The 25045-nt window shown below is 55.6% G+C and overlaps 3 protein-coding genes across 17 annotated transcripts; 2 read left to right on the top strand and 1 right to left on the bottom strand.

Annotated features, from left to right (window-relative positions):
* Positions 1 to 298: 298 nt before the first annotated feature.
* Positions 299 to 3993, bottom strand: TMEM205 (transmembrane protein 205). Of its 6 annotated transcripts, none has more exons than XM_023188826.2 (4): positions 3609 to 3993; positions 3050 to 3158; positions 2786 to 2949; positions 299 to 643 (listed from the first exon to the last, which is right to left on the bottom strand). In XM_023188826.2, the coding sequence occupies exons 2-4, from the start codon at positions 3147 to 3149 to the stop codon at positions 338 to 340; spliced, it is 570 nt and encodes a 189-aa protein (XP_023044594.1). In that variant the 5' UTR covers positions 3150 to 3158; positions 3609 to 3993; the 3' UTR covers positions 299 to 337. The 6 variants fall into 6 exon arrangements, with proteins under 6 accessions (XP_023044594.1, XP_023044593.1, XP_023044598.1 ...); XM_023188825.2 differs by having other exon boundaries at positions 301 to 643; positions 3690 to 3761; XM_023188830.1 differs by having other exon boundaries at positions 301 to 643; positions 3625 to 3747.
* CCDC159 (coiled-coil domain containing 159) lies at positions 3975 to 13088 on the top strand. 8 transcript variants are annotated; one of them, XM_026455595.1, is made up of 13 exons: positions 3975 to 4110; positions 6234 to 6352; positions 6449 to 6678; positions 7133 to 7166; positions 7421 to 7509; positions 7601 to 7682; positions 8614 to 8806; positions 10027 to 10094; positions 10186 to 10262; positions 11597 to 11718; positions 11939 to 12021; positions 12724 to 12840; positions 13017 to 13088. In XM_026455595.1, the coding sequence occupies exons 1-13, from the start codon at positions 4100 to 4102 to the stop codon at positions 13019 to 13021; spliced, it is 1230 nt and encodes a 409-aa protein (XP_026311380.1). In that variant the 5' UTR covers positions 3975 to 4099; the 3' UTR covers positions 13022 to 13088. The 8 variants fall into 8 exon arrangements, 7 of the variants coding, with proteins under 7 accessions (XP_026311380.1, XP_026311378.1, XP_026311383.1 ...); XR_003309679.1 differs by lacking the exon at positions 13017 to 13088 and having other exon boundaries at positions 11839 to 12021; positions 12724 to 12789; XM_026455593.1 differs by having other exon boundaries at positions 12724 to 13088.
* Positions 13089 to 13513: 425 nt separating this feature from the next.
* Positions 13514 to 24722, top strand: PLPPR2 (phospholipid phosphatase related 2). Of its 3 annotated transcripts, none has more exons than XM_023188823.2 (10): positions 13514 to 13740; positions 14951 to 15125; positions 15807 to 15886; positions 18353 to 18466; positions 18569 to 18704; positions 20271 to 20542; positions 21545 to 21721; positions 22739 to 22861; positions 23187 to 23238; positions 23372 to 24722. In XM_023188823.2, exons 3-10 carry the CDS (start codon positions 15821 to 15823, stop codon positions 23713 to 23715), a joined length of 1284 nt encoding a protein of 427 aa, XP_023044591.1. In that variant the 5' UTR covers positions 13514 to 13740; positions 14951 to 15125; positions 15807 to 15820; the 3' UTR covers positions 23716 to 24722. The 3 variants fall into 3 exon arrangements, with proteins under 3 accessions (XP_023044591.1, XP_023044592.1, XP_031790757.1); XM_023188824.2 differs by having other exon boundaries at positions 18278 to 18466; positions 22739 to 22845; XM_031934897.1 differs by having other exon boundaries at positions 13559 to 13740; positions 18278 to 18466.
* Positions 24723 to 25045: the final 323 nt, after the last annotated feature.

Genomic DNA, 25045 nt, shown 5'->3' with positions numbered 1-25045 from the left:
TGCAGTGAGCTGAGATCGCACCATTGCACTCCAGCCTGGGCAACAAGAGTGAAACTCCGTCTCAAAACAAAACAAAACAAAACAAATAATACATGATATGTCAGTGGTTAACAACATATCTGGTATACAGCAGGTGCCCAATAAGTGGGCATCATTATAGGAGAGGCTCACGGGCTAAAATGGCTGACACTCCAAATCATGATGCTTCATGAATGGGGAAACTGAGGCCCCTGGCTCTACCCTTGCCTGCCCCTCCCCCTGCTTCTCATGGAGGTGGGGGGAAAAAAAAGACAGCAGCCATCTCTGAAGAAGCATTTATTAGCATGCAGGGCCCATGCTAGAGGCTCCTTATTTCCAGGGCAAGGCCGGCGAGGCAGAGCCCATTGCTCAGGACACAGCCCAGATTGCAAAGAGAGGACAGCCCATGGTAGCGGAAGAAATTCTGGCGGAGAGCACTGTATTTGGGGTCCTTCTCTCGCAGCTGGCGGTAGGGATCGGGACCCTGGTGGCTGCCTGGTACCTCCCCACCCAGGCCTCGCTCCTTCTCCACAGTTTGCAGGGCCCACATGGCAGCTGTGGTGCGGGGCTCCAGCCAGCGGGCATTGACAGTGGCCAGCGTGAGGCTCAGGAACAGCAGGTAAAGCTGGCAGGGACAGCAGAAGAGAAGGTGAGCCATGCCTGGGAGGCAGATGGGCCCTAGGGAGGGCCTTTCTGTATCCTCAGCAGCACAGGGGTGGGGTGGGGACAGCACTGGATCAAAAAACCTGCCTCCCCCTCTTTCCTTGAACCCAGACTGAGGGACCCAAAGCAGAGTTCCAGCTTTTCTACTCTGAAACTGGGAGCTCTGAAGGAAAAGCTCTATCCCCACCTCCTCTATTCCCCCCAAAACCTCCCGAGCCTCCTCTCTTCTGATACTCAGACTGGAAGTCCCCAGGCCAGGATCTCTTTCCTCAGTGGCCACAGCCCAAACCCCAGAAGCTGACATTGGACCCACAGAGAGTGAATAAAAAGTCCTTGAGTGGCTGGGCACAGTGGCTCACGCCTATAGTCCCAGCGCTTTGGGAGGCTGAGGTGGGTGGATCACTTGAGGCCAGGAGTTCAAGACCAGTCTAGGCAACATGGGCAAAACCCCATCTCTACTAAAAATACAAAAATGAGCCAGGTGTGGGGGCTGTCCCCCTGTAATCCCAGCTACTCAGGAGGCTGAGGCATGAGAATTGCTTGAACCCGGGAGAGGTTGCAGTGAGCCGAGATTGCACCACTGCACTGCAACCTGGATGACAGAACAAGACCCTGTCTCAAAAACAAACAAAACAAAACAAAACAAAAAGTCTTTGAAGGCAGGAATGGTGTGGCTCAGGCCTGTAATCTGTAATCCCGGTGCTTTTAGAGATAGCGGTGGGAGCATCACTTGAGGCCAGGAGTTCAAGACCAGCCTGAACAACAACACAGCAAGACCCTCGTCTCTTTTTTTTTTTTTCTGAGACTGAGTTTCACTCTTGTTGCCCAGGTTGGAGTGCAATGGCGTGACCTCGACTCACGGCAATCTCCGCTTCCCTGGTTCAAGTGATTCTCCTGCCTCAGCTTCCCAAATAGCTGGGATTACAGGTGCACGCCATCCAGCTAATTTTTGTAGTTTACTTAGTAAAGACGGGGTTTCACCATGTTGGCCAGGATGGTCTCGATCTCCTGACCTCGTGATCTGCCCACCTCGGCCTCCCAAAGTGCTGGGATTACAGGCATAAGCCACCGCACCCAGTCTCCCTATTTTTTTAAATTAAGAAAAATGTTTTTGCCATTCTCAGATTGCTATAATTCCATCTCTATTTTTTTTAAGTATTTGAATAACTTCTGAGCCTGTTTCATTAAAATAAATAAATAAAAGAAAGAAAAAAAAATCTGTGAAGTTCTAATTACCCATAATCCCCTCCTGTCTCTATGAGATTATTCTTGAAACACCTGTCAGATCTCACTTGCCCACATCTATGGAACATAATGCAGGCAAGGGAAGGCCAGAGTAGAGAAATCTGAGATGCAGGGATAGTTTCTTGCCTTGTGGCCAGAAAAATGTGTGGAAGGCGGTAGGAAACCGTAAATTCCCGGTTGGGCTGGTTTTTAAACAATAAACTGGGGTCAATGTACCAGCTCAGCTGAGTCACCACAGCTTGGCAGCAGGCCCAGCCAGCGGGAAGAGAGGGAACAGCAGCTAGCGGGGAGATGCTGGGGGATAGACAGGGCTGCTGGGGACTGTTGTACAGGCTGTGCACTGCTCAAAGGTATCCAGAGCCCAGCTTTGTATGTACCAGGAAGAAGGGGCTCCCCTCCTCGCCCCTCCCCTCCCCTCCTCCTCTCCCTTCTCCTTTCCTCTCCTCTCCTCTCCTCTCCTTTTTTTTTTTTTTTTTTTTTTGAGACAGAGTCTTGCTTTGTCACCCAGGCTGGATTGCAGTGGCGTGATCTTGGCTCGCTGCAACCTCTGCCTCACAGGTTCAAGCAATTCTCCTGCCTCAGCCTCCTGAGTAGCTGGGATTACAGGTACACACCACCATGCCTGGCTAATTTTTTTGTATTTTTAGTAGAGACAGGGTTTCACCATGTTGGTTAGGCTGGTCTTGAACTCCGGACCTCGTGATCCACCTAACTCGGCCTCCCAAAGTGCTGGGATTACAGGCGTGAGCCACCATGCCTGGACTTTTTTTTTTTTTCCCTGGAAAAGGTGTAGCCATAGGCGCTCATTGGGGTCCTGGGAATAAGTCTTCAGAGGGCAGTGGCACTCAAAGTCACGTACCTGGCTGGCCTCCCAGAATGTGAGCTGAGCCCAGGCATGCTGTGAAGCCGAGATGCAGAGGTTGATGAAAGCACAGCCCATGGAGATGTGGAAGTAGAAGGGGAAGAGTTTGCTCTGCACTAGTCCGAAGGTATGTCGGGGAAGGCCTCGGAAAAGCAGGAAGCCTGCAGGGTATGGGGACCACAGTGGTGTTAGAGCACTTACTGCCCTCTTATTTCTGTCCCCACCCCAGGTACCCATGACATCCAAGCTGAGGGTCCCTACCTGAGACGAAGGTCACCCACATTTGCATGCCCCAGGCACCTGACAAGACCAGTAGATGGACCATCTTAATCAGGCCTCCTAGGTTCCCGCCTTCCTCCATCTTGCAGTCCTGGGAAGGAGGCACCGGGTGGCTCAGAACTTTACCTTTGCCTCGTGCGTGGCCTTCAGACCCTGTGAACCCGCTCGGGGACAGGGTTACGGCCAATCCAGCAGAGATTCTGGCAAAGCAGCCCAGGAATGAGAGTGAGAAAGGCCCAAAGCAGTCAAGGCCCAAAAACAACCCTCGACCCCATCTCTCCAAATGTCAGCCCTCAAGATCTCAGGCTCTCTGGACCTCAATCTCCATGACACTTCAGAGGCCCCCAAATTTCCGCCCCAGCAGCTCCAGCTCATAGCCCTAGGTCTTCAGAGATCACTCCACTAATTCCCAGACATCACCCCAGGGATCCAGTTCTGACATCCAAGACCACTCTTCTCATAAAATAATCCCGGATATTAGGTGAAGATCCCTAACACCCCGAGGAAACCCCAAATCTCATCCCGAGGACACCGATCCCACCGTTAGGAACCAAGACCTCAACCCGCAGCACCCGGATTCCGAGAACAGAGGCGTCGGGGCCAAATGGGCTGAATTCGGTACCTCACTCCCACGCCCCCGGGTGGACAGCGACCCTCCTCCGCCGCGTCCCCTCGTGGGTTTCCCCCAAGAATTTGTCCCGCCTCCCAGCTGAGCCCGAAACCAATCGGATCGTAGATCTGCACCTTTCTATCCCGCCCTCTTGGGTATTGACTAATCGTAGAATCACCCCCTGGGATCCCACCCCCTCCACGGGCTTTTATCCAATTACACCGCGGCTACTAAGCGCTGCTGAAGCGTGAAGGCACCAATGAGGACTTCAGCTACTCTGGCAGGGGCGGAACTAAAATGCCGGCCACACCCCTCTCTGTGACTCCTTCAGCCTCTGAGCGTTTTAATGCGATGGTGTCCCCGCGGGATCAAACTTCAGCGTCACGGCTGAGGACTGGCTTCGTGGTCCCCGATGGGAGAGCATGAACAGCTGGTATGTGGTAGGTGGGGTTCTGGAGCCTGGCGGGTGCAGAATTCACAACCCAGGGGGCGGAGCCAGGATGATGACCCCGCCCTCTTCCCTAAATAATTCTCCCAGGAGGGACGCGGAAGCAACAACCGGATGGGACCGGGAGAAAGGAGGCACGATTGGGGACCTAAGCTGGCTCCCAAATGCCTCTCCTTTTCCCCTGCAAGCCTCCCAGGCTTCCTATGGTCCCTAAGTCCCAGGTTCTCAGCGTGACATTCCAGAGCAAACACAACTTCCCATTACTCTATACCAGGCACTGGCATGGATTAATTTATTTAATCACAACATCCCAGTAAGGTGAATATTATGACATCTCGTTTTTATAGTTGGGGACACTGAGGCAGGGAGAGGTTCAGTAACGAGACCAGTATTACACAGCTGGAAGGGACAGAGCTAGGATCTGAACCTAGGCCATCTAGCTGGAGAGTTTGCCTGCTTAACCATCATACTCTGCTGCCCCTGGAAGTGAGGACCTTCCTGAGGCAGTTACTCTCGGAGGGGCAGCTTAGGACATTTCAGGCAGAAGAAAAACGTGTACATCACGGGGTGTGTGTCAAGATCCAGTGAATGCTTAGGGGATGCCCGGCACTCAGTTAGGTGCTCAGAAAATAGGAGCCTAAGAAAGGATTAAGGAAGATTTTACCGAAGATATGCTGAATAGTTTTTGTTTGTTTGTTTGTGTTTGAGACAGAGTTTCGCTCTTGTTGCCCAGGTTGGAGCACAATGGCATGATCTAGGCTCACTGCAACCTCCGCCTCTGAGGTTCAAGCGACTCTCCTGCCTCAGCCTCCCAAGTAGCTGAGATGACAGGCATGCGCCACCACACCTGGCTAATTTTGTATTTTTAGTAGAGATGGGGTTTCACCATGTTGGTCAGGCTGGTCTCGAACTCCTGACCTCAGGTGATCCACCTGCCTTGGCCTCCCAAAGTGCTAGGATTACAGGTGTGAGCCACCACGCCCAGCCTGAGTAGAGTTTTGAAGAGCATGTAGGAGTCTTCCAGGTCAACTGAATCAGGCAGAGGGCCTGGCAAGGGCGACAGAAGAGAAAGGTCTAGAGGATTTGGGGGAAGAGACTGAGTGTGACTCAGGGCAAGGTGCCTTTCACCTAGAAATTCCTCCAGGCAGACCTGCCCCAGATATCTCCATCTGTGCCATATCTGGCTATACTAGAGGGGGAGGGGAGTCGGAAGTGAGACCCAGAGCTCAGCTGTTTCCTGTTCCCAGCCTCTTCTAGCACAGGCCTGGGCCCCAATTCGGCTAACATCTATTGAATAGATATGCCCTGCCTCTCCTGCTCACACTCTATGGCTGGCATTCACCTGTGGGGCCAGGTCCAAGTTCCTGGCTTGGCCATCGATACTTTACTAGAGCTGCTCTGCTAACCTCCTGCTGCTTCCTCTTGGACCTCGATTCAGCCATCATGAATTTACCAGCATAGAGCATGTGGTTCCACACCTCCAAGCTTTTGCACATGCTGTTGCCTGCCAGGAAAGCCCTTCCTTTAAGCCAGTGTCAAGGTCCCTTTTTTCTTTGAACTCTTCTGAGGCCTGATTTTTTTCTTTGAGGCCTTCTGGGTCCTTCTCACTGCCCAGCCCAAACCTTGGGGGCTGGGATAATCTTTTTTTGTTGTTTTTTATTTCTGGAGACCGAGTCTCACTCTGTTGCCCAGGCTGGAGTGCAGTGGTGCAATCTCAGCTCACTGCAACCTCCACCTCCCGGGTTCAAGCGATTCTCCTGCCTCAGCCTCCTGAGTAGCTGGGATTACAGGCGCCCATCGCCACGCCCAGCTAGTTTTTGTATTTTTAGTAGAAACGTGGTTTCACCATGTTGGCCACACTGGTCTTGAACTCCTGACCTCAAGTGGTCCTCCCGCCTTGGCCTCCCAAAGTGCTGGGATTACAGGCGTGAGCCACCACTGCCGGCTGCGCCTAGCCTTGGGATCATCTTTCATCCAGCTTTGGCTCCTACCATAACTGAGAAGCCTTGAGTTTAGGGCTGAGGCCTCTCTGACATGTCAGGGAGGGTCTGGGGGCACTGGGGACATGGGGAGTTATCTCAAAGCAGCCCCTGCTTCCCTACTCACAGCGACCCTCTTCTGGCCGGACTACCCCGGGACCCTGACTACTCTGTGTCCTGCCTCTACTCACCTCCCTCACCCTCCAGCGTGTGTTTGCCTGCTAACGTGAAGTGTGACAAGTACTGGGGTTCGTTGGGGGGCTGCCATAGGGCTGGGTACACTGGGAGGGGCTGGGAATGTGAGGAGTGCCCTGCACTGTCCCTCAAGGAAGCCCTCACCCCAGGCTCTTCCTCGGACAAGGCTCTGGAGCGTACAGCTCACTGGTCCAGGACCCCAGAGCCAGAGACCTTGGGACGTCCTGCTTCTGGGGACACAGTGAAGAGTGCAGACTGCAGGCCAGGGTGGGGCTCGGGGCCTCCGCCACAGGAGGCTGCCCCCTCCCGCAATCCAGACCTGCAGAAGGAGTGCTGTAATGACCAGGACGTTTTGAAGAGGCATCACAACGTAGCTAAGGTCACCCCGACCCGGGAAACCCCTTAAATGCCAAAAACCACTGTAATCTACTGCTGTGGGGCTTAGGGAAGGGGTTGTAGGGCAGAGGGACCCCCATGAACACACCCACTGTGATTCTTCAGCACCTAGAACAGCGCCTGGCACTCAGCAGGCCCTCACTAAGCAAGTCTTGAATGGAGGAAGGGATGGATGGAAAGAAAGAGTGTGGCTGTGTGTCTTCCATGGGGATTTGACTGTGATTGCCTCTCGGCCACATAAGTGCACTTCTGAGCGTGTGTAGCCCAAGGGGGAGGTGCATAAATATGCCCGGAGTGGAGCTTTGCCTGTACTTGTGGTTTGGGACACCCAGAACCGAGGAGATCCAACTTTTGTCCAGCCCTCCAAACTGGGTTGAGGTTGGCAAGGAGGCAGCTCAGGGACAAATTTCTACTCCCATCTCATCTCTCTTCCCTAGAAGCCCTTGGAGACCAGCTCCTCCAAAGTCAAAGGTGAGAAATCTCCTTTCCAACGAAACTGTGTGGGTGGGGAAGACCTGCTGGTTTCCACCTCTACCCTCTGCCCCTGCATCAGCTGACCCCCTGCCATGGTCACCCATTCACTCCTGCCCAAGACTGAGTGGGCCCCTGTTCCATATCTTACACCCTGTTTCTACTGCTACTCTGAGCCTCTGCTGACCTCTGCCCTGCCCTTGCCCCAGACCCCACCCCTTACAGCCCTGGCTCACCCTGTCCTCTGCCCACAGCCAAGACCATTGTGATGATTCCCGACTCCCAGAAGCTCCTGCGATGTGAACTTGAGTCACTCAAGAGCCAGCTACAGGCCCAGACCAAGGTGAACCACCTTGGCCCTGCCCCCAGCAACCTCTCTTTCTCCTTGCCCTCCCCTCCTTCCTCCCACCCCAAGGCTGACCTCTTTCCCCCAGGCTTTCGAGTTCCTGAACCACTCAGTGACCATGTTGGAGAAGGAGAGCTGCTTGCAGCAAATCAAGATTCAGCAGCTTGAAGGTGAGGACTGGCCAGAAATCAAGGTCAGGCTAGGCCAGGCATGGTGGCTCACGCCTGTAATCCCAGCATTTGGGGAGGCCAAAGAGGGTGAATCGCTTGAGGTCAGGAGTTCGAGACCAGCCTGGGCAACATGGTGAAACCCCATATCTACTTAAAAAAAAAAAAGAGGCCTGGTGCGGTGGCTCAAGGCTGCAATCCCAGCACTTTGGGAGGCTGAGATGGGCAGATCATGAGGTCAGGAGATGGAGACCATCGTGGCTAACACGGTGAAACCCCGTCTCTACTGAAAAATACAAAAAAACTAGCCAGGCGAGGTGGCGGGCACCTGTAGTCCCAGCTACTCGGGGGGCTGAGGCAGGAGAATGGCGTAAACCCAGGAGGTGGAGCTTGCAGTGAGCTGAGATCTGGCCACTGCACTCCAGCCTGGGCGACAGAGCGAGACTCTGTCTCAAAAAAAAAAAAAAAAAAAGAAAGAAAGAAAGAAAGAAAAAAGGCCGGGTGTGGTCACTCACGGCTGTAATCCCAGCACTTTGGGAGGCCAAGACAGAAGGATCACCTGAGGTCAGGAGTTCAAGACCAGACTGACCAATATGGTGAAACCCCATCTCTACTAAAAATACAAAAATTAGCCAGGCATGGTGGCGTGCACCTGTAGTCCCAACCACTTAGGAGGCTGAGAAAGAAGAATTGCTTTCTGGGAGGCGGAGGTTGCAGTAAGCCGAGATGACATCACACCACTGCACTCCAGCCTGGGAGACAAAGCAAGACTCCATCTCAAAAAAAAAAAAAAAAAAAAGGCCGGAAGCTGGTCCTGTTGGGATCAGCTGGGTCAGGCCAGGGTGAGATAAATTGGGAGAGTCTGGGTCAAAATTAGGACAAGCTGGGTTCTGGGTGGGATCAGGGCTCAGTCAGGGTCCCACACTCTCTGCAGAGGTGCTGAGCCCCACAGGCCGCCAGGGAGAGGAGAGGCACAAGAGGGGCATGGAGCAGGGCCAGCAGGAGCTGTATGGGGCCCTCGCCCAAGGCCTACAGGGGCTGGAGAAGACCCTGCGTGACACTGAGGAGGTGCAGCGGGCCCGCACCACTCGCTGCCTGCAGCTGCTGGCCCAGGAGATCCAGGACAGGTGGGGGATGGCGGGAGGGCAGCCTGGAGTCCATGGGAGGGAAGGGAGACCCAGAACTGGGGAATGGAGGCAGGATGGGAGAAATGGCAGATGCCTGGGGGAGGGGGACTGAGGGATGGTGGAAAGCCTGAGGAACAAGAAGAGGGGATGAGGCCGGGTGTTCATGCCTGTAATCCCAGCAATTTGGGAAGCTAAGATGGGCGGATCACTTGAGGTCAGGAGTTCGAGACCAGCCTGGCCAACATGGTGAAACCCCATCTCTACTAAAAATACAAAAATTAGTCGGGCATGGTGGCGGGTGCCTGTAATTCCAGATACTTGGGAAGCTGAAGCAGGAGAATCACTGGAACCCAGGAGGCAGAGGTTGCAGTGAGCCGAGATCGCACCACTGCACTCTAGCCTGGGCGCCTGGGCAGCAGAGCGAGACTCTGTCTCAAAAAAAAAAAAAAAAAAAAGAGGAGAGGAGGAGAGGCTCAGGGGAGACAGGTGGCTTGTGGGGGCGGGGGAGTGGGAAACTGAGAGGCCAGAAGGCAGAGAAGACAGAAAGCTGGAGGTGGGATGGAAAAAGAGGCCAGGGGGGCCGGGCGCGGTGGCTCAAGCCTGTAATCCGAGCACTTTGGGAGGCCGAGACGGGCGGATCACGAGGTCAGGAGATCGAGACCATCCTGGCTAACACGGTAAAACCCCGTCTCTACTAAAAAATACAAAAAACTAGCCGGGCGAGGTGGCGGGCGCCTGTAGTCCCAGCTACTTCAGAGGCTGAGGCAGGAGAATGGCGTAAACCCGGGAGGCGGAGCTTGCAGTGAGCTGAGATCCAGCCACTGCACTCCAGCCTGGGCGACATAGCCAGACTCCGTCTCAAAAAAAAAAAAAAAAAAAAAAAAACAAGGGCCGGGGCATAAGAAGGGGGGATGGCAGGAAAGACTGAGAGGACAGGAGGCTGGTGGTGTAGAAAGTTGGGGACAGGAGGTGGCGGGGGTGGAGGCCAGATGATAGGAGGCTGAGTGGGGTGGGAGAGGCTAAGAGAATGGGAGGCTGGGGATCAGAAGGAGAGGATGGGGATGAGGGTAGGGGGATTGTAGAAGGGGAGGGAAAAAGGGCAGGGAGGTGTGTGGGGAGGGACAGAGCTTGGGAGGATAGGTGGAGGGAGGGACAGATAGGGGCATGGGAGGTCAGGGGCCAGGCAGGGAGTGCAGGTCTAGGCTGCACTATCCCCTCAGCAAGAAGTTCCTATGGGAGGAGCTGGAACTGGTGCGGGAGGAGGTGACCTTCATCTATCAGAAGCTCCGTGAGTGCCTGGAGCCCACATCCGGTGGCGGGTGGGAGGTGGGGTTCCTTCTTCAGCCCCTGTTCCCCTGAGCCCCCTCCCTCCACCACAGAGGCGCAGGAGGATGAGATCTCAGAGAACCTGGTGAACATTCAGAAAATGCAGAAAACGCAGGTGAAATGCCGCAAAGTGAGTGCAGGAGATGGGGACCCTGCGGGGGAGTGGGAGACAGAGGGATGGGGATTTCAGCCAGCTTCCACCATGAGATTGGAGCCGGGGTCAAATCTCAGCTCTGCCACTCACTGCTGTGTGACTGTGGGCAAGTCACTTGACCTCTCTGAGCCTCAGTTTCCTCATCTATATAATGGGTGTAATAATAACTCATCTTGGCTGGGCACAGTGGCTCATGCCTGTAATCCCAGCACTTTGGGAGACTGAAGTGGGTGGATCACCTGAGGTCAGAAATTCGAGACCAGCCTGGCCAACATGATGAAACCCCGTCTCTAATAAAAATACAAAAATTAGCCGGGTATGGTGGCGTGTGCCTGTAATCCCAGCTACTCAGGAGACTGAGGATGGAGAATCGCTTGAACCCAAGAGGCGGAGGTTACAGTGAGCCAAAATCATGCCATTGCACTCCACCCTGGGCAAAAAGAGCGAAACTCCATCTTAAAAAAAAAAGAAAAAGAAAAAGAAAATTCATCCTGTTGGGTGCTGTGGCTCATGCCTGTTATCTCAGCACTTTGGGAGGCTGAGGTGGGTGGACTGCTTGAGCCCAGAAGTTCAAGACCAGCCTAGGCAACATGGCAAAACCCTGTCTCTACAAAAAAACAAAACAAAACAAAAACCAAACCAAAACAAAACAATGAAACAAGAGGGTGTGGTGGCACGTGCCTGTAGACCTAGCTACTCAGAAGGCTGAGGTAGGGGGATCGCTTGAGCCTTAGAGGTTCGGGGTGCATTGAGCCCTGATAGTACCACTGCACTCTAGCCTGGGCGACAGAGTGAGACCCTGTCTCAAAAAAAGACAAAAAACAAAAACAAAAACAGAAAACCCCACTCATCCCTACCTGATCAGGTGTCTGTATTAGCTGAGTATTATGCACTTGAATGCAGCCTGGCATATAATAAGTGCTATATAGCAGTCACCTTTTACTATTGTCATCATTATTTATTTTGTTTTGTTTTTTGCGATGGAGTTTCGTGCTTGTCACCCAGGCTGGAGTGCAATGGTGCAATCTCAACTCACTGCAACCTCCGCCTCCTGGGTTCAAGCAATTTTCCTGCCTCAGCCTCCTAAGTAGCTGGGATTACAGGCGCCTACCACCACACCCAGCAAACTTTTTGTATTTTTAGTAGAGATGGGGTTTCACCATGTTAGCCAGGATGGTCTCAATCTCCTGACCTCGTGATCTGCCTGCCTCAGCCTCCCAAAGTGCTGGGATTACAGGCGTGAGCCACTGCGCCCGGCGCTATTGTCATTATTACTATGATTGCTGTTCTCTCATACCTCCCCACCCCAGATCCTGACCAAGATGAAGCAGCAGGGTCATGAGACAACTGCCTGGCCGGAGACTGAAGAGATACCGCAGGGAGCCAGTGGCTGCTGGAAGGATGACCTCCAAAAGGAACTGAGTGATATATGGTGATGCTCAGCCGTCAGTCTGACCCCCAACCCTCATCTGAACCTCTTCCCCCAGCAGGATCTGGCAGTGACCACCAGAATCTGGAGCCCACCTGAGTCCAGACCTCCCTTTCCCCCTAGGACTCACCCCCACCACGGCCCCCAACCTTAGCCCTACTGCTGTCCACACCCTGAGCAGTCTGGAGTCTCCCAGGGCCCCCAGCTCCTCATCTTCCTGCAGGTCTGCCGTGCACGTGCTGCAGAACTCCATAGACGGCCTCACCATGTGCTCGGGGGCCCGTCCCAAGGCCTCGAGCCTCAGGGGTGAGGGAGACTGAGAATTGCTTAAGGGTGGGAGGTCATTGTCTAGCTTCACTCAGGGCGACTATGTTCAGAGAGCCTATTGGGAGTCACATCTGTTGGGTGTTATTTTATGGTCACATTAAGTAGTATTCTGAGGTCACATTAAGGAGTCACTGGAGGTTTCATCCAGGAGTCATTCATGGTCACATCCAGAGTCACTTGCATCTTATAGGAGTCCACGGACACTCCATGCAGAGGCTCATGCCTGTAATCCTAATATTTTGGGAGACCAAGGTGGGAGGATTACTTGAGTCTAGGAGTTTGAGACCAGCCTGGGCAACACAGTGAGACCCCATCTCTCCAAAAAATGTAAAAACTAGCTGGGTGATGGTGCACCTGAAGCTGAGCACGCCTGTAGTCTCAGCTACTCAGGAGGCTAAGAAAGAAGGACCGCTTGAGCCTGGGAGGTCGAGGCTGCAGTGAGCCATAATCGCGCCACTGCACTGCAGCCTGGGCAACAGAGCGAGACCCAATCTCAAAAAAAGTGTCAGTTGGGTAAAATTCAAGGGTCATTGAAGTCATCATTTGGTGTCACATTAGATCACATTCAAGGGACTTGGGGGTCATGGTTTAAGTATCAGTGAGGTATACTATGAAGGGACACAGGGCCTATGTTTGGGGGTTACTCAAGGGTCACATTCAGGGTACCTATCCCTCCTGCAGGCCACAAGGGGCACCGGTGCCTGAGCCCTCCACTCCCCTCCTGGGACTCTGACTCCGACTCTGACCAGGACCTCTCCCAGCCACCTTTCAGCAAGAGCTGCCGCTCCTTCCCACCCGGTGCAGATCCTCCCCAGTCCCCGCCACCACCCATTTCCCTCCTGACCTGCCCTTGACTCCCACGGTTTAGACCCTTGGAACAGGCCCAGATCCCGATCTGGGCATGCGATCCCTGACCTGCAGCCCCGGAGTCCCCTGGACCTGGCCAGGCCCTGACCCACCCTCTCTCTCCACAGCTTGAGCAGCCGGGACTGCTCTCCCTGAAGACCCCTCCAGAGAGAAAATAAACTAGCGGAAACCCTCCTCTAGCCCGGACTGTTAGTCCTGCTGCTTCCTGTGCCTAGGAATCCCCCTGCCCTCCCAGTTTACTCCTCATTGGTGGGGGGAGGGCTGTAAAGACCCCAGGGGTCATTCGGGATGTGTGGGCTTGGAATCAGGGGACATTTGAAGCCAGATTTAATATATGATAAGGCAAGGAGTCATTCTGTCCAGATACGAGCGGCCAGACAGACTTCCACACTGGCCACAGAGCCTTCCTTTCTGGGGGGCCCTGGCGAATGGGGAAACTGAGGCCCAGCGAGGGAGGGGCGCGGCCCAGGGACATGCTCTGAAGCCCCGCCCTCCTATTACCCTTGGAGCCCCGCCCACCCCAGGGTCCTCCCTCTCTACTTCCATTCTTGGTTCCTTCCCCTAATCGATGCTAACCCGCCCCGCCCCCAAGATCACGGAGGCCCCGCCCCACCCCGCTAATGAGGCCCCGCCCTACGGAGGCTATGCAAGTGAGACGCCCGGAGGCTCCGCCCCTCCCTCCACCTCGGAGTCTGCGCGGCGCGGCCCGGCCCGGCCGACCGCGTCTGGGTCTCCGCGTCTGCCAGCCCGGCCGGCAGTCCGTCTGTCCATCCTGCCGCGCCGGGGCAGTCTAGGCGGAGCGGGGGCTCAGGTGGCGGTGGCCTCGACGCGGTGAGAGGAGGGGCTGGGGGCGCCCCTCATCCCCTCCCGTGGGCTTCCCACCCTCGGTGTCGGTCCCCGATTCCTGAGGGTCGGGTCCCTCCGGGTCCAGCGCGGGGAGGGGTGGGGGAGGGGAGACGGCGAGCTGGGGGAGGGGACGGGACTGGGGGAGGGGACCCCGGGCCGAGGAGCCCAGCACTGGTGGTGAGGGTGGCTGTGGGTAACTGTGATTGTGTATGGTTGTCATTGTGTGTCTGTGTGTGGTTGTGTAACTGCCATCGTGTGGCTGTATGACTGGGATTGTGTGGCTTCGGGAGGTCCGCGGGTGTGTGTCACTGTCATTGTGCGGCTGTCGTTGTGGGTGTCACTCTGATGGTTTGTGTGTGTGTGTCTGGCTGTGCTGTGGCTGCCATTGGCCCCCCGTGTGGCTGCTGTCTCTGTGTGTGACTGTCTTGGTGTGTTCGTGTGGCTGTGTGCATAGGACTGTCATCGTGTGGCTGCTGTTGTGTGTTCATTCTGATGGTGTGTATGTGTGTGTGGCTGTGGTCGTGCGCCTTGTGCCTTTCTCGTGTGGCGTTGTGAGTCTGTGTCATGGTCCATGGATGTGGCCATGTGGTTGTGGATGGCACCGTGTCTCTCCCCTGTGACTGTCGGTGTGAATAAGAGACTGTTTGTGTGTGGCTGTCGCTGAGTGCCTTGTAATTGGGGGTGTGACGCTGTGATGGGTTCTGTGACCCCCATTGTGTGCGGTGACTCTTTCTTTTCTGTGACTCTTAAGTGTGTTGCAGGCCTGACTGTGGGTCCCTGACTCTACAGTGAGGCGTGGGGGCTTGTGTGGGACTGTGATGTGTATAGGGTCTCCTGATATGTCCCTCTCTGTTTGGCCCTGGGTGGGAGTGGTATCTGGGTGTCTCTGACAGGCTATGAGCCCACTGTGTGTGAGTATGCACTGACATGTATTGTGTGTGTTGGACACCTGTCTGAACAAGGGGGCCCCTCTTGTTCACTGCAAAGTGGCGCCCAGCACAGTGCCTGGAAGTGGGCAGGTGCTGGGTCTTCACTGTGGAATGGGTGAATGCTTTGCCATGGTTTTGTGTGTGTGTGTGGGGGGGGGGGTGCCAGGATGCAGGCTGCAGCTGGGTTGTGCTTCCTAGGGGTGACAGCATGGGTGACTATGGGTATCTAGGACCTCTGGCGACCATCACCCCATATCACACTGCAGAATGAGCGTCGTGGTTGGGGTGCTGGACCCAGAGTGCCTACCCTCGCCTGCCTGGGCCTCAGTTTCCACATCTGCACAATGGGGGTGACCATCCCTGCCCTGCTGGCCACCAGTAGCGGCTGTGAGTCTTCGGGCGTGGATGCAGCCTGGGGGAAGCCATAGGGTGCTTTCACAGGTGAGATGGGGCTGGGAGAATGGGTGTAAGCAGGTGTGACTGTGTTGATCCCTGAAGCGCTGGGGACTGGGGGTAGCCTTGGGGGAGGGAAGAGGAGAACTGGGAGGCAGACCGGCTGGGAAGAGGGGGAAGGAGGGAGAGGCAGCTGGCAGAGAAGGAGGGCTTGGCTATCAGCCCAACCAGACACGAACACCACAGCCCATGGGGACAGAGAGAGGGGCCCCTGTGGAGGCCATGGAGGAAGAGACTCAGGGGAAGGGTCTGGTAGGGATGGGGAGCCCCTCGGGAAAGAGGATGGGGTCCCCTAAAAACTAGTGGGGACCCTTCTAAGTGCCATGGGGGAGGGGTTCCCATGAGGCTGGGGAGTCTCTTCTAAAGGCCCACCTCCTAAAGGCATTGGGTCAGAGCCTCCCATGTAGGCTGTAGAGGAAGGGGACCCCTGTAGAATATCGGGGAGTGGTATCAGGGGAGGCAGGTGTCCCCAGTAGGGTCAGGACCAACAGGGCGGGACCTGGATTGCAGAGGTGTGGCCAGAAGGCTCAAGGGGCAGAGTCAGAGCTTGCCCCGGTCTTCAGGGCCAGGGGTGTGGCCAGAGGACTCAGGGATGAAGCCGGGGTCCCGATGACCTGAGACTTCCCCTAGCACACCCCTGGGACTCCCACTCCCTCCCCACCTCTGCAGGCCTGGCCTTCACCATGGCGGGAGGGAGACCGCATCTGAAGAGGAGTTTCTCCATCATCCCCTGCTTTGTCTTCGTGGAGGTGAGGACCCCCGTACCTCTCCCAGAGAGGGCGTGCCTACCTCTGTCTCTGTCCAACCTCAGTCTCCCTATCTGTACCCACTTTTCCATCGCTGGGATCTCCCTTGCTGTCCCCTTTCTCTTGAGAAGTGGTTATGAGCTTGGATTGAGAAGTGCCACTCCCTGGGGTCCAATCCCTCTCTGCCCCATCCACACAGCAGGGTGCTGGACACCACAGGTACCCTCCTGAGCCTCAGTTTCCTCATTCATAGAATGGGCATCAGCAGAGTCCCAACTCCTAGGGCTGTTCTTTTGTTTTTTATTTTTTTGAGATGGAGTTTCGCTCTTGTTGTCCAGGCTGGAGTGCAATGGTGCGATCTTGGCTCACTGCAACCTCCACCTCCCAGGTTCAAGCGATTCTCCTGCCTCAGCCTTCCCAAGTAGCTGGGATTATAGGCATGCGCCACCAAGCCCAGCTAATTTTGTATTTTCAGTAGAGATGGGGTTTCTCCGTGTGGGTCAGGCTGGTCTTGAACTCCAGACCTCAGGTGATCCACCCACCTCGGCCTCCCAAAGTGGTAGGATTACAGGCACGAGGCACCGCGCCCGGCCCTTTTTTATTTTTTTTCAGATAGAGTCTCACTCTGTCACCCAGGCTGGAGTGCAGTGGCATAATCTCAGCTTACTGCAACCTCCACCTCCTGGGTTCAAGCAGTTCTCCTACCTCAGCCTCCCGAGTAGCTGAGACTACAGGTGTGTGCCGTCATGCCCAGCTAATTTTTTTGTTTTTTGTTTTTGAGATGGAGTCTCGTCTGTTGCCCAGGCTGGAGTGCAGTGGCGCGATCGCAGCTCACTGCAGCCTCCACCTCCCGGGTTCAAGTGATTCTTCTGCCTCAGCATCCCGAGTAGCTGGAACCACAGGTGCATGCCACCACGCCTGGCTAATTTTTGTAGGTTTTAGTAGAAATGGGGTTTCACCATATTGGCCAGGCTGATCTTGAACTCCTGACCTTGTGATCCACCCGCCTCAGCCTCCCAAAGTGCTGGGATTACAGGCGTGAGCCACCGCGCCCAGCCTATGCCCAGCTAATTTTTGTACTTTTTGGTAGAGATGGGATTTCGACATGTTGGCCAGGATGGTCTAGAACTCCTGACCTCAAGCAATCCTCCCGCCTCAGCCTCCCAAAGTGCTGGGATTACAGGTGTGAGCCACCACGTCCGGCCTCCTAGGGCTGTTCTAAAGGTAAAGTGTATTAATTCATGGGCAAAGCTTGGCACGACCCCCTGCCCGCAGTGAGGGTTAGACCTGTGGTAGCTGCTGGTACCCCTACTCCTCTGATTTCTTCCCTGTGAGAGACTTTCTTCACCTCCCACCGTCTGTCTGTCTCTCATCTGAGCCTCGGCCCTAGTCTCACTCTCCCCGTGCCCATCTCTTCTCTCACTCGCTCTACAACTCCCCTCCCTTCTTTCTCCTCTTGCTTTTTTTCTCCTCTTCTCCCCTCCTTTCCTGGTTTCCCCCTCTCTCTCTTTTTCTTTTCGTTCCTTCCTTCTCTCTCTCTCTCTCTTTCTCGCTTTCTCTCTTTTGAGATGGAGTCTTGCTCTGCTGCCCAGGCTGGAGTACAGTGGCGCGATCTCGGCTCACTGCAACCTCCGCCTCCCGGGTTCAAGTGATTCTCCTGCCCCAGCCTCCTGAGTAGCTGGGATTACAGGTGTCCACCACCACGCCTGGCTAATTGTTGTATTTTTAGTAGAGACAGAGTTTTGTCATGTTGGCCAGGCTGGTCTCAAACTCGTGATCTCAGGTCATCCACCTGCCTCAGCCTCCCAAAGTGCTGGGATTACAAGCATGAACCACTTTTTTCTTTATTTTCTTTTTTTCTTTCTTTCTGTCTTTCGGCCATTCCTTTTCCTTTCTTTCTTTTTTCTGAGACAGGGTGTCCCTCTGTCACCCAGGCTGGAGTGCAGTGGTGCCATCATGGCTCACTGTAGCCTTAACCCTCTGGGCTGAGGCAATCTTCCTTCCTCAGCCTCCCAAGTAGCTGGGACTATAGTTGTGCAGAGATGAGGTCATGCTATGTTGCCCAGGCTGATCTCAAACTCCTGAGCTCAAGCGATCCTCCTGCATCAGCTTCCCAAAATGCTGGAATTACAGGCATGAGCCGCTCGCTGCACACGGCCTCTCTCTGTTTCTATCTCCTTCTTCTGTTTCTCCTAAGCCCTGACCCTTCTCTCACCTCCTTTCCCCGTTTCTCTCAGTCTCTCTCCCCCTTGTCTCTGTCTCTCTCCATCTTCTAGTTTCTGTCTCTAACCCATGTCTTTCCATCTCTGTATCTCTGCCGCTGTGGCCTCAGCTGGAGCCCTGACCCTCTCTCTTCTCTCTCTGCCACCTCTCCCTACCCTGGCTTGGTGGCAGTCGGTGCTGCTGGGCATTGTGATCCTGCTTGCTTACCGCCTGGAGTTCACGGACACCTTCCCTGTGCACACCCAGGGATTCTTCTGCTATGACAGTACCTACGCCAAGCCCTACCCAGGGCCTGAGGCTGCCAGCCGAGTGCCTCCTGCGCTCATCTACGCGCTGGTCACTGCCGGGCCCACCCTCACGGTGAGACAGTGAAGACCTCCTAGGAGGCAGGTGGGCCAGGTGAGGGTGGGTGAGGGGATGGGCTGGAAGGCCAGGAAGACTCCACCTTGGTCTTACCCACAGATCCTGCTGGGGGAGCTGGCGCGTGCCTTTTTCCCCGCACCACCTTCAGCCGTCCCGGTCATCGGGGAGAGCACCATCGTGTCCGGGGCCTGCTGTCGCTTCAGCCCCCCGCTGCGGAGGCTGGTCCGCTTCCTGGGTGAGAGATATGGCCCGGGGTCAGTCCCATGGTAATGGTCGGGAGGTGGGTACAGAAGGAAAGAGTCATGGGCTTCACAGTCATCATAATTCCAGGCCGGGCACAGTGGCTCGCATCTGTAATCTCAGCACTTTGGGAGGCCAAGGTGGGCGATCACCTGAGGTCAGGAGTTCAGGACCAGCCTGACCAACATGGCGGAACCCTGTCTCTACTAAAAACACAAACAATTAGGTGGGCGTGGTGGCGGGTGCCTGTAATCCTTGAACCCGGGAGGCAGAGGTTGCAGTGAGCCAAGACTGCACCAGCCTGGGCAACAAGAACGAAACTCCGTCTCAAAAAAAAAAAAAAATTCCAGGGAAAAGCTGGGCATGGTGGTGCATACCTGTAGTCTCAGCTACTTGGGAGGCTGAGGCAGAGACCCAGCTACTTGGGAGACTGAACAAGACCCCACCTCTTTTTTTTTTTTTTTTTTTGAGACGGAGTCTTGCTCTGTCGCCTGGGCTGGAGTGCAGTGGCCGGATCTCAGCTCACTGCAAGCTCCCCCTCCCGGGTTGTACGCCATTCTCCTGCCTCAGCCTCTGGAGTAGCTGGGACTACAGGCGCCCGCCACCTCGCCCGGCTAGTTTTTTGTATTTTTAGTAGAGACGGGGTTTCACCGTGTTAGCCAGGATGGTCTCGATCTCCTGACCTCATGATCTGCCCGTCTTGGCCTCCCAAAGTGCTGGGATTACAGGCTTGAGCCACTGCGCCCGGCCCCACCTCCTTAAGAAAAAAAAAAGAGAGAGAATTCCAGCAGGGAAGGAAGAGGACCTGGAATTACCATGGGGAGATGTTAGGAAGCAACAAGGGACTTAGGCTCAGGCCAGATGTAATGGAGGTTCTAGGGATATGGGTGGGGCCTAACCCAACCATGATGGCAACTGTAGGAAGAGAGTCCCAGAATGCCACAAGGAGAGTCTCAGGCACAAAAGAGAGACACAGGCACAGGACAAACACCCTGGGGCCCCTGGGTAGGGAGATGAGACCCTGACTGTGCTTTAAATGGGGTCCCAGCCTCAAGTGGTGGCTGTGGGAAAGGGGGAGGGGCAGAGCTTACCTATAATGGTGGTCCCAGGGGCAGACGGTGGGAGACCCAGCTCTAACTTACTAGTGGCCCCAGGAGGAGAGTGATGAACTCAGTAGTAGCCAGTTTAAGGGCAGGCAGGAAGCGCCCCACGTATGCCATTAGGGTTTTCCCTAGCCGTCCTAGGCATGGGGTGGATCCTGATGTAATGGTGTTGGGTTGGCTGGGAGGTCCAAGCCCAGCTATAATGGGGCTCCAAGGGAGGACCCGCCCCTGACATAGTGGTAATCCTAGAAAGACAGGGGCCAGATAATGAGGGTCTCTGGGGGCAGGAGGCCTCAGAGTGTCTTCATGGTGGTCCTTAAGGAAGGGGGATGTTGGCACAACTAGGGGGTCCCAAGTGTGCTTTAATGACAGTCACAGGAAAAGGGAACTAAGAGGCCCAATGAAACCAGTGGGAGCATCAGGGCCCGTCGCATGAACCCCTTCCACTATCCCACCAGGGGTCTACTCCTTTGGCCTCTTCACCACAACCATCTTCGCCAACGCGGGGCAAGTGGTGACCGGCAATCCCACGCCACACTTCCTGTCCGTGTGCCGCCCCAACTACACGGCCCTGGGCTGCCTGCCACCTTCTCCGGATCGGCCAGGTCCCGACCGCTTTGTCACTGACCAGGGTGCCTGCGCTGGCAGCCCCAGCCTCGTGGCCGCCGCGCGCCGCGCCTTCCCCTGCAAGGACGCGGCCCTCTGCGCCTACGCAGTCACCTACACTGCGGTGAGCCTCGGGAGCTTCGGGGTTGGAAATGGGTGTGCGGGCTGGACAGCGCCCAGTGGCCTGGAAGCCGCCAAAGCTGGATCCTCTGCTCTTCACGCCCCTGGTGCTGTTGGCAGCTCTCGCTCCACGCCGCGGCCTGTTGGAAACTCTAGTTCCTCCTCCCAGATCCTAGCCACGCCCCCAGCCAGAGCCTATCGCTGTCCATTGCCTCCGGCCCTTGCTCTCTGGCCACGCCTCCTGAGCCAGTAATGCGAGAGAAGCTATTGGCTCCACCCTATGGGATCAGGACACTATCCCTGATGTGCAAGACTCGGAACCCCTAGAGCCTAGCCAGGCCCCCAGGATGCTACAGGCGCTAGATATTAGCTGGGAGACTGGGTAGATGGGATGGCTTCCTGGAGCCCTTGCCCCTCTCCTTGGGACCTTGTTCTCTCCCGTTGTAGCCCTGGCCACACTCTTTGCTCTTAACTGCTCTGGGATTTCTAACTCTGTCCTCTGCTTTTTCCTGCTCGCATACCCTGTTGCTTCAACTCTTTTTTCTGGCATCCGGGTTTATGCTCCCACCCTGTCAGTACTCCCCTGGGGGTCAGGGGCTCCACCTCCTACAGCTCCTGGACCTGCCCCCTTAGCCCTGACTCCACCCTCTGGTTCTGTGGCCACGCCCTAACCCAGCAAGTGTCTGTCCTCATCTGCGACTCCGGACCAGGGACATCTGGGCCCCAGACCTTGTCCTCTGCTCTTGGGAGCTCTGGCCACACCTAGCCCTGCAGGTGGTGCCCATGAGACTCCAAGACCTCAATCCCTGACCCCCACCCCCCTTTGCCGTTTTAGTCACGCTCCCGGGAAAAGCCCACTGGGGAGTCCATGGCTCCATCCCTGGAACCCCTGGCCACACCCTCCAGCCCCAACGCTCTGGCCACGCATTCTAGCTCAGAAAGGAGCGTCCACTTGGGTTCAGCGACTTGCCTCCACTTGTCCCCTGACCAGTCTGACTCCCCGCAGATGTACGTGACTCTCGTGTTCCGCGTGAAGGGCTCCCGCCTGGTCAAACCCTCGCTCTGCCTGGCCCTGCTGTGTCCGGCCTTCCTGGTGGGCGTGGTCCGTGTGGCTGAGTACCGAAACCACTGGTCCGACGTGCTGGCTGGCTTCCTGACAGGGGCAGCCATCGCCACCTTTCTGGTGAGTCCCCTCCTCAACCTTCCCAGCATGGAACCTTCCCATCAGCTCTCTGACCCAAGAGGCAGGACCACATGATGGAGAAGGGTGTGGACTATGTGTGACCTTGGGCCAGTCCCTTAACCTGACCCTTCCTGGATATTCTCATCTGTGAAATGAGATACCAGGATCAGGGTGAGGCAAGGCCTTGAATGCAAATTTTAAGAGGGTGCCCAAACACTTAGTAATCAAGATTAATAATATTTTAACAAAACATTTTTAAAAATCAAAGTTAATACAAAACTATCATAATGTACAGAATATAAAAATTCTAAATAAAGACGAATCAAGACTGGGTAGTGGCTCACGCCTGTAATCCCAGCACTTTGGGAAGCTGAGGTGGGTGGATCACTTGAGGCCAAGAGTTCAAGACCAGCGTGGTCAACATGGCGAAACCCCATCTCTACTAAAAATACAAAAATTAGCCAGGCGTAGTGGTGCAAGCCTGTAGTCCCAGCTACTCGGGAGACTGAAGCAGAAGAATTGCTTGAACCCGGGGGACGGAGGTTGCAGTGAGCCAAGATCGTGCCACTTCACTCCAGCCTGGGTGAAAGAGTGAAAATCTGCCTCAAAAAATAGCTGGCAATGGTGGTGCACACCTGTAGTCCCAGCTACTCGGAAGGCTGAGGCAGGAGAGTCGCTTGAACCCGGGAGTGGAGTTTGCAGTGAGCTGAGATCACACCACTGCAGTCCAGCCTGGGTGACAGAGTTTGACTCTGTCTCAAAAGAAAAAAAAAAAAATTAAACCCTGCCCCTGTGCAACTTGGTCTTACTTGCTTTACCCTAGTCCAGGCTCTGTGGGATAAATAATAATTGCACCTACCTCATAGTAAAATGGAACCAACAGTTCCTGGCACATACTATGCATTAGCTGTTTTTGAAAACCTGAGCCGCAGTTTCCTTATCGGAAAATGGGGATGGTATTTACATAGCTCCTATGTGACTGACCCCAGGCCTCACTGTCCTCTCCCTCTGTTCCAGGTCACCTGCGTTGTGCACAACTTTCAGAGCCGGCCACCCTCTGGCCGAAGGCTCTCTCCCTGGGAGGACCTGGGCCAAGCCCCCACCGTGGACAGCCCCCTCGAAAAGTTAAGTGTGGCCCAGGTAAGGGGGGCCGGGGGCTGCTCCCGGCTGGAGAGGGTGGTGGGTGGAGGGGGCCAAGGAGGCAGGAAAGAAGTCAGGCAAGAGGTCGGGATCTCAGAACCATGGGGAAGTGGGGGGATCACCCATCCCTGTGGACACAGGTCCTGGGGGGACAGCCCCAAAGAATGAAAGGGAGCACCCCCGTCTTCTTCCCAGGGGGACACGGTTAATCATGAGGACTGTGGTTGTCCTTTCCATGGGGTTCTTCACCTGATGAGCTCCTTGTGGCTGTGGCCGGTAGGGCCCAGGGGGCCACTAGCCCCTTCCCTCTGTCTCTTTGTCTCAGGAACCCGAGGTCTGCAGGCCGCATTCGACACCGGCACGGCTCACCCCATCCAGTGAGTGTTGGGGGAGTGGGGGCTAAACAGGGGGACTTCCACGTGGGCAGCTACTGCCCCCGAGGTCTCACCTAGGTTTTTATGCTGCCTCCCAAGTTTTCTGATCCCCTGATATCTGGCTTCTGACCACCAGAGTCGCAGAACTGCGCCCGCCGTGGCCACCTGATCCCCAGCTGTGTGTCCTCCAGGGCCCCAGCCATGTGTTCGTCGCCCCGTGTGCCCCGCCCTCGATTGAGGTCTGAGCCGACGCCCTTGCCCCTGCCCCTACCCCTGCCAGCACCCACCCCCAGCCAGGGCCCCTCGCCTTCCTCCCCTGGACCTGGGGGGCCAGGCGGGGGTGGTGGACGTGGCCGGAAGCTGCTGCTGCCCACGCCCCTGCTGCGGGACCTATACACCCTGAGTGGACTCTATCCCTCCCCCTTCCACCGGGACAACTTTAGCCCTTACCTGTTTGCCAGCCGTGACCACCTGCTGTGAGGCCCGACCACCCACCCAGAATCTGCCCAGTCCCCACTTCTTCCCTGCCACGCGTGTGTGTGCGTGTGCCACGTGAGTGCCAAAGTCCCCTGCCCCCCAAGCCAGCCAGACCCAGACATTAGAAGATGGCTGGAAGGACATTTGGGAGACACCTGCCTCTCTGGCCCTCTGAGATATCCGGATGGGCACAAATGGAAGGTGGGCCCTTGCCCCTACTATTGCCCTTTTAAGGGCCAGAGCTTGACCCCATTAGCCATTGCCTGGCTAATGAGAACCCCTGGTTCTCAGAATTTTAACCAAAAGGAGTTGGCTCCAGCCAATGGGAGGCTTCCCCTCACTTCTTAGACTCCTCCTGCAAGAGGGCAACTCCAGCCTGTGTTGAGCGACTGAACAGCCAATAGGAGCCCTTGGTTTCCAGAATTTCTAGAGTGGGTGGGCATGATTCCAGTCAATGGGGGACCGCCCGTGTCTAAGCATGTGCAAAGGAGAGGAGGGAGATGAGGTCATTGTTTGTCATTGAGTCTTCTCTCAGAATCAGCGAGCCCAGCTGTAGGGTGGGGGGCAGGCTCCCCCATGGCAGGGTCCTTGGGGTACCCCTTCTCCTCTTAGCTCCTCCCTGTGTGCGGCCTCTCCACCTCTCACCCACTCCCTCCTAATCCCCTACTTAAGTAGGGCTTGCCCCACTTCAGAGGTTTTGGGGTTCAGGGTGCTGTGTCTCCCCTTGCCTGTGCCCAGGTCATCCCAAACCCTTCTGTTATTTATTAGGGCTGTGGGAAGGGTTTTTTCTTTTTTCTTGGAACCTGCCCCTGTTCTTCACACTGCCCCCCATGCCTCAGCCTCATACAGATGTGCCATCATGGGGGGCATGGGTGGAGCAGAGGGGCTCCCTCACCCCGGGCAGGCAAAGGCAGTGGGTAGAGGAGGCACTGCCCCCCTTTCCTGCCCCCTCCTCATCTTTAATAAAGACCTGGCTTCTCATCTTTAATAAAGACCTGTTTGTAACAGAAGTTTGGCCACCTGCCTTCCTCCCCCGGGTGGTGGGGGGGTGCGGAGGACTTTCATCGTGGGTCTATGGATGTCTGTGGAGCTGGGTGTGGGTGTACTGCTGCAGTGTATCTAAGGACGATTGTGGAGAGGCAGTGCGGTTTCATGGGGCTCGAGACTTGGGCTGAAATCCCGGCTCAGCATTCTGGGCTCTGTGGCCTCAGGAAAGTTCATTCACCTCTCTGTGCCCTTGTTTCTTCATCTGTCAAAGGCAAACAGTCGCTCAAGCCACCAAGGCACACAAACCCACATCAGGAGCCGTACATGCCCTGTGTGTCTCAGACCA

Source organism: Piliocolobus tephrosceles, chromosome 21, assembly GCF_002776525.5.
Source record: "Piliocolobus tephrosceles isolate RC106 chromosome 21, ASM277652v3, whole genome shotgun sequence".
NCBI lineage: Eukaryota > Metazoa > Chordata > Mammalia > Primates > Cercopithecidae > Piliocolobus > Piliocolobus tephrosceles.
This window is presented reverse-complemented; position numbering and strand designations above follow the sequence as displayed.